The 12898-nt window shown below is 41.4% G+C and overlaps 1 protein-coding gene across 5 annotated transcripts in view; it reads right to left on the reverse strand.

The window, feature by feature from the left end:
• Window positions 1-6067: 6067 nt before the first annotated feature.
• Window positions 6068-12898, reverse strand: part of HERC3 (HECT and RLD domain containing E3 ubiquitin protein ligase 3) — a 142496-nt gene continuing 135665 nt past the window's right edge. For 4 of the 5 annotated variants that reach the window (XM_082611401.1, XM_082611398.1, XM_082611399.1 and 1 more), the window contains 3 exons: window positions 10297-10480; window positions 9969-10071; window positions 6068-7772 (listed from right to left, as the gene is read on the reverse strand). In XM_082611401.1, the coding sequence (XP_082467527.1) occupies window positions 7564-7772; window positions 9969-10071; window positions 10297-10480 (496 nt within the window). In that variant the 3' untranslated portion in view covers window positions 6068-7563. The remainder of the gene's footprint in view (window positions 7773-9968; window positions 10072-10296; window positions 10481-12898) is intronic. The other variant, XM_082611402.1, reaches the window with a different exon arrangement.

The following is a 12898-nucleotide window of genomic DNA, read 5'->3' on the forward strand; positions in this document are numbered from 1 at the left end:
GTTTGATTCAAGGTGTTTTTTTATTTTCCTTTTGATTTCCTCTGTGACCCATTGTTTGTTCAGGAGTGTGTTGATTTCCACATGTGAAATTTTCAGCTTTCTTCTTGTTATTGATTTCTAGTTTCATACCACTGTAGTTGGAAGATACTTGGTATGATTTCAATCTTAAATTTGCTAAGACTTGTTTTGTGACCTATGATATGACCTATTGTGGAGAATGTTCCATGTGCATTTGAGAAGAATGTGTGTTTTGTTTCTTTTGGATGGAATGTTCTGTATATATCTGTTTAACTAATTTAGTCTAAAGTATGGTTCAAGTCCAATGTATCCTTATTGATTTTCTGTCTGGATGATCTATCCTTTGTTAAAAGTGGGATACTGAAGTCGTTAACTATTATTGTATTGTCAACTATTTCTCCTTTCAGATCTGTTAGTATTTTGTTAATATATTTATCTCCAATGTTAGGTGATTATATATTTAGAACTGTTGTATCTTCTTGATAAATTGACCTCTTTGTCATTATATGATCTTCTTTGTCTCTTGTTACCACTTTTGGCTTAAAGTCTAGTTTGTCAGATGTAAGTATAGCTATCCCTGCTCTCTTGTGGTTTTCACTCACATGAATATCTTTTCCCACACCTTCATTTTGAGCTTGTGTGTGTCCTTAAAGCTGAAGTGAGTCTCTTGTAGGCAGCATATAGTTGAGTTTTGGTTTTTTATCCATCCAGCCACTCTTTGTCTTTTGAGAATTCAGTACATTTATATTTAAAGAAATTATTGATAGGTAAAGACCTACTAATGCCATCTTTTTGTTTTCTGGCTGTCTTGTGTAGTCCCTTTGTTACTTTCTTCCTCTCTTTCTGCCTACCTTTGTGAGATGAATTTCCATAGTGATTATGCTTTAGTTTCCTCTTTATCTTTTGTGAACCTACTGTAGGCTTTTGCTTTGTTATTACCATAAATAAGGCTTACATAAAACAACTTATAATAGTCTGTTTTAGGCTGATAATTTAATGTTGATTGCATACAAAACCTCTACCCTTTTACTTTCCCTCTTTTATGTTTTTGATGTCACAATTTATATTTTATATTATGTATTAACAAATTATTGTAGCTATAGTTTTTAAATACTTTTGTCCTTTAACCTTTTACTGGAGTAAAGTCATTAACACACTACCATATTACAGTATTAGAGTATTCTGAATCTGACTACGTAATTATCTTAACCAGTATGTTGTATATTTTTATGTTTTCATGTTACTAACTGGTATCCTTTCATTTCAGCTTCAAGAATTCCTTTCAGCATTTTTTTTTTATAAGTAAGGTCTAGTGGTGGTGCACTCCCTCAATTTTTGTTAGTTAGGGAGAGTCTTTGTCTCACCTTCATTTCTGAAGGACAACTTTGCTGGGTAAAGTATTCGTGGTTGGCAGGGTTTTTTTCTTTCGGTACTTGAATATATTATCCCATTCTCTCCTGGCCTGCAAGGCCTCTACTGGGAAATCTGCTCATTTCCTTATGGGGGTTCCCTTGTACGAGATTTTTTCTTCTCTTGCTGCTCTAAAATTCTCTGGGTTTGATTTTAGACCGTTTTTTTATGTATCTATCTATCTTGGAGGAGATCATTTTAGATTGAAAATAAACCTATTTCATGAATTTGGAAGTCCAAATTTCTCCCAGGTTTGAGAGAAATTCTCAGCCATTATTTCTTTAAATAAGCTTTCTACCTTTCTCCACCTCTTCTCCTTCTGAAATTCCAATGATATGTACAGTGTTTCTTTTAATGGTGTCCCCTAAGTCTTACAGGTTTTCTTCAGTCCTTTTCATTCTTTTTTTCTTTTTGCTCCTCTGACTGGCTACTTTCAATTGATCTGTCTCATTGATTCTTTCTTCTTGTTCAGGTCTGATGTTGAAGGTCTCTCTTGAATTCTTCAGTTCAATTATTGTATTCTTCAGCTCCAAAATTTTTTTTCAGATTTTCTCTTTGATGTACATCTTATTTGTTCTTGTACTATTTTCCAGATATCATTAAAGTGTTTTTCTGTTCTCTTGTAGCTCTCTGAGCATCTTTAGACAATTATTTTAAATTCTCTATCAGGCAATCTCCCGGATCTCCATTTCTTTAGGGCCAGTTCCTGGAAGTTTACTGTATTCCTTTGGTGGAGACATATTTCCCTGATTCTTCAGGATCCCTATAGCCTTTCACAGGTGTCTGTGCATTTGAAGCAGCAGTCACCTCTTCCAGACATTATGGACTGACGTTGGTAAGTGAAGACTTTCACACCTGCAAGGGTTGGTGGAGCACACTACAACATGCTGTGACCCCAGGTCTAGTGGTGCAGGGTACCAAGTGTGGGGTTGTGTGGCAGCAGTGGGTTGGGGGGGAGGGGCGTGATCTCTCTTTGGCTCAGGTTGCTGGGGTCCATAGCATCAGCAACTGAATGGTCCTTGATGAATGCTGCAGGGAGTCCACAAAGGCTGCAGTGGTGCTTGGGGTCCTCAGCAGCACCCCCTGGTCCAAGGACCAGGACAGGCAGTGTGGTGGCCAGGGCCAGTGGTGTGTACACACTCCGCTGCAGGGATCAGCTACAGATGCCTATGTAGTGGCAGGGGCCAGTTGCAGACACACCTAGTGATGGGCGCCAGGGCAGGCAGCAAGGGCCAACTGTGGGCACGCTGGCAGCTGCAAGGGTCCCTGGCTGTCTGCATGTTCTCCTGTGGCTGCAGTCTCCCCCTGGGTGTGCACACCACAGTGGAGGCCAGTGTCAGGCTGGCAGTGTGCAAGTACACTGCTGGAGGGGCTGGCCCCAAGTGCACACATGGTGATGGGGCATGTAGGCTGGCATCTTGTCTTCACACAGAGGCCTGGGCTGGCTGCTCGTGTGGTACCTGAGCTCTAGCAGGGGCCAGAGTGGGGCAGGCTGGGAAGAAAATAGGTAGGGACTGAGGTGGCTGATGTCAGTGAATGCAAATACCTGTGGGGGTCCATGGTGGTTGTGCCATCTCTTGGTTTCTTCAGTGGTGAAAGCTGCTGGATTTGTCTGTGGAGCAGGTGTCTCAAAACCACAGCTGCTCCTGCTATGTGCCTGCTTCTGGGAGCACCTGCTTTTTCTTCCTTGTCCCCCATTTCTATGTGTCTCAGCTTTGCCACTCTCTAAGTGAGTGGGGTGAAACTGAAGGGGGACCTTCATGAGGTGCCCCAAAAGGTAGGGGAAGCTGGTCACTCACCCCACTCCCCTTTCCTAATGAAGGGTCCTCTTTCTAGCTGGGCACTCCCTCTTGGCGCTGAGCACCGCTGGCTTTGGGGATGGGATGATGCAGGCAGAATGAAGCTGTCTTCCCCTTTTTGTATGGTTATTCTCAGGCTTTATGTTCAACTGCATTACTGAAGTTTCTTAAGTGGGCTCCAGAGCTCTCCCAGAGCTGGTTTTGTTCATGGATAGACGGCTAAATGTTGATCTTTGTGGAAGAATGGAGGCTGGGTATCCTGCACTGCCATTTTGGTGGCATCACCTCCAGTCCTGCAACTCAGGAACAGCCAGATGGAAGAGATACATAGAGCAAGGTATGTGGGAATGGGCACAGAGCTTCACTGCCCTCTCCAGGGACACCACTCACCTAGCACACCTCCACATGTTCACCAACTTGGCATCTACTGTTTGACCATCAATTCCAAACTATGGTCTGGGAGAAGTTAACAGGTACTAGGCTGACAACTAAATGCCCACAGACACTAACTCCAATGAGATCCACAGCAGATGACATAGAAGCCACACATCTGATCAGTATTTTAGTCTCATGATAATAGAATTGCCTTACTGAACTGCACAGTGGCAGGAAAGCAAAGCTTATTGCACTATGACCACTTGCAGATGGGTGCTCAGGGAAGTCACCTGCCACATCACAATGTGTCTTTTTATTTGGGCTCTAGGCAAACCTCATCTCTAGCTATCCATTCCTGGTCAAATCTGCTGCCCACCCTAGCAGCTGGGCATAATATAGAGGAATGGTCAAGTTCACGTCCTACCACTGTGACAGTGAACAAATTATTTTCTCTAAACATTCATTTCTTCATGTGAAAAACTGGGATAAGAATGAAAATTATAGTTACTGAGAGCGTGTTATGTGCTAGGCACTGTTCTATGTGCTTTCCATTAATTAATTCATCTACTTCTCATTACAACTCCATGAGGAAGGCATTATTTTTATTCCCATTTTAAACAGGAAAAAAATGAGCTACAGAGAGGTTAAGAAACCTGCCCAAGGCCACACAGCTAGTAAACGGTGGAGCCAGGAGGGCAGTGGTAGCAATTAAACTGAATAGCGTGTAGATAATGCTTGGTGCAGGGTCTGGCCTACGATCAATACCTGGTAGTTTATCACAGTCAAAACCTTGAAGCCTATTTCTGTGGGTTAATCTTAGACAAAGCTTGATTTTCTTACCCCTGTGGCAGAAAGCCCCAGAAATTTCTCTCTAGCTCAACATCAGCTACGACCGAGTTCCTCCTGACACTTCAGTAAGTAAGTTATCAATTCTGTTACTGTGATTCCTGCAAGTCTGGTCTCAAAGGGTTGGGGCACGTCTTTTTCTGTAAAGGGCCGGATGTTAACATGTTTGTTAGGCTTTATAGGCCAGATAATTGCTGTCACATATCTTTTCCCAACCCTTTAAAAAATGTAAAACCCATTTTTAGCTCACAGGCTGTAGTTGCCAACCCTGACTCTCCAGATTATTAATAGAGAACCTTTCTAGTCATCAAAAAGCTTTTGCACGGAGCGGGAGCCATCACAATTGGCTAAATCGCCTGGTTACACTTTCATTAAATCCCACCCACCACAAGTTGCCTTATTTTAATGAGATTATGCTTTCATTAAATAGGTACATTTCTGAAAACAGTGAATAAACTTCCAAATGTCTGTCTGCAGGTGAGGGAAGGTAGGTGGGTAGGTAAATCTAGAAATGCCTACCTAAAGAGTCTTCTAAAGCAATAGTGATAAAGGAAAAAAGAGGAGAATATGCCAGAAAAATAGTTTTTAGAAAAGCAGCACAGAATTTCATTCATGCAACAGACATTTAGAAGAATTTATTGAGCATCTCTGCATACAGTAATTTTAGAGCTCAGTGACCTTAGAAATTATCTGGTCCAATCTCCTTATTTTATGGATGAGGATTCTGAAGGACCCCCCCCCTCAAATTCAAAATAACTTGGCTATTTTCATTCAAAATTAAAGGTAACAGGCTTTTCTGTCCTGCAAACTGAGCACTTAATGTATGCTCTTAAGTGTTTGTTGAAGGGAACTTATTAATGGAAAGCTACTGTTCTCTTTACCACTTTTAAACCATCTATTAAGTCTGGTAAAAACAGTACATGGTAATTCTTTTTTAAACTTATTGAAAAAAATTTTTGCTGTGTATAAGTGGGCTAATTAGCATCAGCCATTAGATGACTAAGTCTTAGACTCACCTTTAATGCCTCCTTTTCCCTGAAGGCTCCCATCGCCTCGTCTCTCCTGCGCACAGCTCTTCTCTTTCCACTGCTGCCACCCTGCTGCTCTCAGCGGCTGTCCTTCCCACTCCATTCCAACACATGTACCCTTATCCGCGTTTTCTTAAAACCAGGCTCAACTCATATCACTGCCTCCTTCCCCCACCCCAAGGCTCTCAACATTTTGAAGGTCCAAGGCTTAGCCTGGTTCCTCAGCCCCAAACTTACTGAAACTTTCTCCCCAGTCTTATTTACCATTATTCTGTTTCCTCTGATGCTCCCTTCGAATTGTCCCTGGCCCTTCCTTAAATATGCCCCCATGTTCAAGCCCTTGCTAAATAAGGCCTTCCGCTCCGTGAGAAATGCCTTTTCACCCATCAGAAGCTTCAGAAATCCCATCCCTCCTTAATGCCATATGCTCCCCCCCACCCTGTTTTCCTCTTCATTTTCCCAGCAGTTGGTTCTACTCTCTTGTGGCAGGAAGCAAATTTGACCTTCTATTAGATTACTCGGGTAGGTGACTTAATTCTTCTACTGAAAGCAAGCTACCCGTTCTGCAAGTACAAGAAGAAATAGTTCTGGTTACGTTAAAACAGCAAATTTATTGCATAATATCGAACTATATGCACACACATAGAAAATAAACATTTCATATAACTATATCTTTTTTAATCTTGTATTATAAAGACTGAAAAACTACCAATTTAGCAATTGGAATAAGTTTTAAAAACAAAAAGCAAAAAATCTACAATCCTTCACTGAGATTAGATGCCGTCTCACGGCTCATAAATACTTCATTTTATATAAATAAGTCTTTTCTCTAGTGACTAAGAATTTAAAATTAGGCTGACATGGATTCTTTGCTCATGTAGACGTTTCTTATCCCATGATGAAGGTTGAGTGTGTCAGGATTTCTGAAATACATATATTTGCTTCAAACACAATCCCTCCTGAAATCCCACTGTAAACACACATTCCAAATGCAATCAACAAAAGTTCCATAATAAAGAATGTCCTTCAGTCTTAGCAGTTAGGGAGGAGGAAAAAAAAATCTGAGTAGAAATTTTGCAATTTAAATAGAAACTGAAAATAGACTGCGCGCACCCCCTAGGAGGAGAGGATGGGACATTAAGTCAGGTAACAGAATGGGATGAAGTGAAGAGAAAAGTAGGAGGGTGGGAGGAGAGATGAAGTGGTAGAGACAGAAAGTGATAGGGAAAAGGATAGGCAATTTATTCTACTTTTCTGGGAGAAAATACTCCTTAGAAAATTAATGCAACCTGCTCCAAGAGCACAATGATGCAAGAGGGTGAGGGCCTGTTACCTCATCTTGTTGTCAAAAGGGCTTGGCGGGGCCACCAGACAGAGTTCGGCTCAGCTGCGAAGCTATGCGGCTCTGCACCCCTCTGAGGAGGGCCGGGAATTCACAGAGCCACAGGGAGATGGCCAGTCCCTCAAGAACGGTTTTTTTAGGCAAAAGGCAGGTTTATGAAAGGCTCCCCATAAATTCGCAAGAGTTCCGCCAAAGTCATGGACCCAGATTCAGCTTGTTGGGCTTGGGAATTTCTGAAGTAATCCTTTCCTTCTTAGTCCTTAGGGTTGGACGGCAACAAGCCAGGAGCATTTCCAAGGCTGCAGAGAAAGGAGATGTTCTGCATGTGCGGGTGAGAAAGGACAGGTCAGTCAAATCATTCTTGCAGAGGAGTGAGACGTTAGGAAGACAGGGAAGCGTCAGGAGGAAAGATCGGGGCTGAGAGAGACATCTGGGGAATGCGAGTTTAAGGATCCACGGCCCGTTTATCCACCAGAGTACAGCACAGTCACAGGTGCAAGGAACAACGGGGAACTGGGTTTAGAAACAAAATCGCTTCCCAGACGAGGGCCGGTGTTGCACCCTATCCCTAACCCCTGATTTTTCAAAACTTACCACCCCAGAAGTGCATCCATCGGGTTCAGGATTCAAAAGTTCCAACCCACTCACACAATAGAAAAAACCAGAACTCACTCCCCGTGATTTTCTGTACGGGCCTCAACGTGGACGTGGAGGAAGGGGGGAGTCTGGGGCAAGCTGGGGAGCCTCAGGCCAAACTGAAGCCCTCGTAGTTGTCGAGGGCCTGGGTCAGCCGTGCACACAGGACCTCTTTGCTGCTGTACTTGGGGAGGTCAAGAAGGTTGTAGCAAGTGTGGGCCACGGGCAAGTACTCCTCCCCACTGGCCGTGGACTGGATGACGATCTGCAGGCTGGCCATGCCATAGATGGGGATGCGGTCGCTGCCTGTCAGGAACACTGCGGAGAATGGGAAACACCAGCTAGGTAAACGGGGAGCGGCTCTCTGCGGCTCAGGGAGGAACAGAAGGGAAGGGCTGACACCCTGTGGCTCATGTGAGAAGGACAGCCACTTTTTTGTGCCAATATGTGTTGTATTAATATTAATAAAGGCTCACTTATAAAGCAAGAGATGGCCTGTCACACCCTGTGTTTTGGTTTTATATGGATAAAAAGTCTATACTTTTCATTGGCTAATTTCAGACCCTAATTATACACTGACACAAAGCATCCATCCAATGGAAAGATGCTCAAAAATGCCCCCGAAGAAAAAATGGCCTCAGTGAAATGTATGGCCTCATAAATGTTACGAGCTTTCACAGAATCAAAAAGGGAATTGCTGACCTAGGAAAAGGGCTGACCTCAGAAACCAGGAAGAAGACTACAGTCCATGGGGCCTCAGGGTCTCTCCTCTCCCCTCAAGTGTCTGTGCTTATTATACCCCTTGGCTGGTGAATTTCCATTTGGGATCTGTTTGCTTGCCTTTCCCTGTCTCTCCATTTTTCTTAAACCAGAAGATCTGACACTGACATTATATGAGACGTTTCCCTCTTGCGACACACTTGTGACTTGGAGGGAAAAAAAAAGACCAACCCAGCTGTCTTTTCCTGTTTTCCAGCACTAGATAACCTTCTTTGTTGAACTGCTAGAAAATTAACTATCGATACAATGAAATCATTAGTTAAGGAGCACTTTCAAATAACCTGTCACTACCTGAGGCTACGATACATAAACATGCTTGCCAAATCTGTAAAGTTAATAAAAATTTATGGAAGTCCAATGGTCTCTGAACAGAAAAACATCTTCTTTTAAGGAAATCCCCGGACCAAGGGCTAGTGCCTCTTGAATGTCACAGTTCCACAAGACCCACTGGCAAATCTTATCCTGTCATTTTGACTCAGATGCCGCTATTTCTCAAGGGCCCCTGTAACCGGGCAGAGGGGAAGCAGGGCTCTTTTTAGGAATTCTTTTGTAAGATCTCCGCTTCCTCTCATCCTTACTCCATGGGAGCAGTAGAATCTGGGGGTAAATCTTGCATTAATACTAATATATGCTCATTCTTAAAAAGCAAAAGAGACTGCCTTTCAAACTCTGTTTTTTTCATTTTAAATTGATAAAAATGTTATGCTATTCAATGGCTAATTTATGACTCTGATTATACAATGACACAAAGATTTCTACTATTTTTAAAAGGGTAATTTGTTCATGTAAACTAGACTTCATTTTCCTTTCCAAATGTACTACCATTCTCAAACGTCATCCAGCCAGTCACAAAGGACCATTTATTGTATGATTCCATTTATATGAAATATCCAGAACAGGCGAATCCATAGACACAGAGCAGACTGGTGAGGGTGGGAGGCTGGGAGGAAATGGGGAAAGATTGCTAATGGGTACAGTGTTCTTCTTGGGGTGATGAACGTGTTCTAAAATTAATTGATAGTTTCACAACTCCGAATATACTAAAAACCACGGAACTGTACACTCTGAATGGCTGAATTGTAACAGTATGTGTGTGTGAATTAAATCTCAATAAAGCTATTATAAATCACATCTCCCCAGTTACATCTGCAGTAGACACTAATATTTTCAAAAGGCTAGAAAGATAAGGGAGGTTAATCCAAACGATTCGATTTCATCAATGTAATACTTAAAGGAATCACCTTCATATAAAATAACTAGTATTTTTAGAGCAATTAAAAATCAGTGAAGGGCTTCCCTGGTGGCGCAGTGGTTGAGAGTCCGCCTGCCGAAGCAGGGGACACGGGCTCGCGCCCCGGTCCGGGAAGATCCCACATGCCGCAGAGCGGCTGGGCGCTGAGCCTGCGCGTCCGGAGCCTGTGCTCCGCAACGGGAGAGGCCACAACAGTGAGAGGCCCGCGTACCACAAAAAAAAAAAAAAAAAAAAAAAAAAAAAAAAAAAAAAATCAGTGAAATGATTTTCTTCCTTTCATGCAACCCACCCCGTTACACAACAAATAAGGATTAACAACCTCTGTTGCGCCTCAGATATCACTAAGACAAAAAATGTAAATATATTTCCTTCCTTACCCTTTACCATTTAAAAGAGTTGAACTTCAATTCACCATGGAGTATACCATCCTATACCACATGCAAAACTGAAATGTGGACAGATACCATACTGATATTACTTACAGAGAAACTTCTTCTTCTTTTCCAAGGGGAACTCATGAAATGTTTCCCAAAATAGTTTCACAGTGGGATGTGTGGCTGAGTAATCACCCTTGTAGATGGCAGTCTGCCCAAAAGAGACAGAAAGAAAAATATTATCTTCCGGAAGAATATTACAAGTGGACATCTGTATACCATTTGCACTGGAGAGTAAGAAATAACCACTGAGATGCAGGAGGACTCCAAATCCTCCTTGACTACAGAATACGTAAGAAAGAGACCGGGTTCTGGGCACTGTGCCCAGGCCGGTGCTGCTCCCTCAGAGGTAACAGACTGCACCTTTTAGGCTTACCTCCTCCAGGGCCTCCCAGTTGTAGTTGCTGTTCCCCACCATCATGGCCCTCAGTTCTGAAGGCTGGAAGAGCTCAAGCACTTTGCCACCACACACCTTTAGGAAGCCGCTGGAGAAAGCTGTGTACCATTCATGAACTGAGATTTGGAACACATAATTCACATAAGCATCCACAAATTCCTGCCTGCCAGGAGACCAAAGAAATAGAATAAGTTTAGCCCAAAGTCTTGTAGAATTTGTCAAGTTTCCCTTCTAACTGAGGCTGAGAGAGATGAAAAATCTCATCAGATGCTCTCAACAGGAGGCATCCTACAGCATCTTGTAGGTTACCACCCAGCCCTAGGATTCCACCAAGGGGGGTCTCAGGTGATCTGGGGGCAGGGGAGGGGGCCAGGTGGGTGGAACCATACTACTGACTTTATTTTACCTGAGGTGTTCCAGTTTTCATCTTGTTTATGGTCCTACATAATTTAGTTAAGAAAAAAAAATAAGACTTTTTCTGCTTAAAAGAAAAAGTCTAAGATAATGGTTCTAGACTACTTCCTTTCTCTTCGGAAAATGAATAAAGCTAAACCCATCTGACATTTGTATCCTCCCCTACTTTAAAAGGTAATTTCCTAACACCTCACTATAAATCCCTTAATCACCTCTGGAAAGAACTGTCTTAATACAATGGCTCCATCTCACTAAGGATCAGTCAAATGCTAATTACGACAACAGCTTCTGCAAGCCTGACTCAAAGCAAGCTGGCTTCCTGGGCTGCTTATTGTAGATAAGGAGTTGGTTTTCTGGGCAGGTTTCTGCAGGTTACAGGTCAGAGTTCTGGTTTGTTTTGTTTTTTGTTTTGGCGGTTTGCGATTTTTTTTTTTTTACCCATTTTTTAAAAAATTGAAGTGTAGTTAATTGCGACCCATGTTGTGTTAGTTTCAGGTGTACAGCAAAGTGATTGTTATACATATACGATATATATATGATATATATATATATTCTTTTTCAGATTCTTTTCCATTATAGGTTATTACAAGATCTATCAATAGAATATAGTTCCCTGTGCTGTACAGTAGGTCCTTGTTGTTTATCTTTTTTATATATAGTAGTGTGTATATGTTAATCCCAAACTCCTAATTTATCTCTCCCCCCACCATCCCCTTTGGTAACCATAAGTTTGTTTTCTATGCCTGTGGGTCTATTTCTGTTTTATGAATAAGTTCATGTATATCATTTTTTGGCTTAGATTCCACATACAAGTGACACCATATGATACTTGTCTTTCTCTGTCAGTCTCCTTTTTATATATGGTCAGGCCATCGTCTGTATGTATATTCCGTCTCTGACTAGTGGGAATGTAGTCTGTGCACTGAGGCATAAACAACTGGGAGAAAAAGTTGCCAATATATGGAGAAGTTGAAAAAGTAAATACCCTTTAACCCAGCTACTCTACTACCAGCTAGTGCCCCAGAGAGACTCCTCACGTGAGCGTACAAGAAGACAAGTACAGGGGTGTTCGTTGCAGCATTCTCTTGTAATACAGAAAATTGGGAGAAACAAAACTAAATATCCATTAATATGAGAATGGACAAAGAAAAGGCAGTAAAGTCATATGATGGAAACCATAAAGCACAGCACTTTATGGAATTTTTGTCCAAAGGAATAGAATCTCAAGAACAATGCTGAGTAAAAACCAAGTTTTTGAATGTTAAGTACAATATAATAGCACTTATGTAAGTTGTTTCTTTAACACTTAAAACATTATTATCTATAAGAGACAGTGGCTCCGCCACTTATGGCTTCTGACCCTTGGGCAAGTTATTTAATCTCTCTGTGCCTCACCCTTTTCATCTGTAAAATGGGGAGAATAAGAGAACATAACGTATGGGACTATTATTAAAATTAAATGAGTTAATACATGTAAATTTCTTAGAACTGAGGCCGCCTTGTAAATGTTAATGATTATTACATTGTTTATGGCTATGAGATTTTGTGTATGAGTATGAAATTATGTATAGGACATATATATATAATGTGTGTATTTAATAAAAGCATTATGTAAAAAGATCTTTGTCTTAATACACATATTATAAAAATATAAAAACATGAAAGAATATGCATAAAATTCCTAAGAGTTATGTCTATGGAGGAAAGGAGGGTGAGAGGAGAGGAACAGGACTAAGGGGATGTACAGAAAGAATTTCAATGGCTTCGGTAATTCTTTTTTTTACAAAACCTGAAGCAAATACTATCTGTTTAAACTTTGATCATAGATACACAGAAGTTTGTCATATTAGTTTAGTGCTTTTGTGTATTTACATTTTTTTTCTAAAAATTAAAAAAATCAGACACTTTGAAGACAGATACTTTCCACGTATCCTCTGTAATATACTACACTTCACAAAACTACAACGTGAACATTTTGGGTTTCCTACAGGCAGATCTGGTCACCAATAATTAACCAAACTACACCGATAACTAACTGTAGTATAAGCCCTGACAGTTTGGGGTTTCTTTTCCTTTTTTTGTAATGCAAGCGCTCTGGCTGTGCAAGCATCTGCTTCGGAGAAGATAGCTAATGGAGAAGAATAAACACATTGCCAGCCACACAGCC

The sequence above is a fragment of the Mesoplodon mirus genome, assembly GCF_964341445.2.
Source record: "Mesoplodon mirus genome assembly, chromosome: 2".
NCBI classification, from domain to species: domain Eukaryota; kingdom Metazoa; phylum Chordata; class Mammalia; order Artiodactyla; family Ziphiidae; genus Mesoplodon; species Mesoplodon mirus.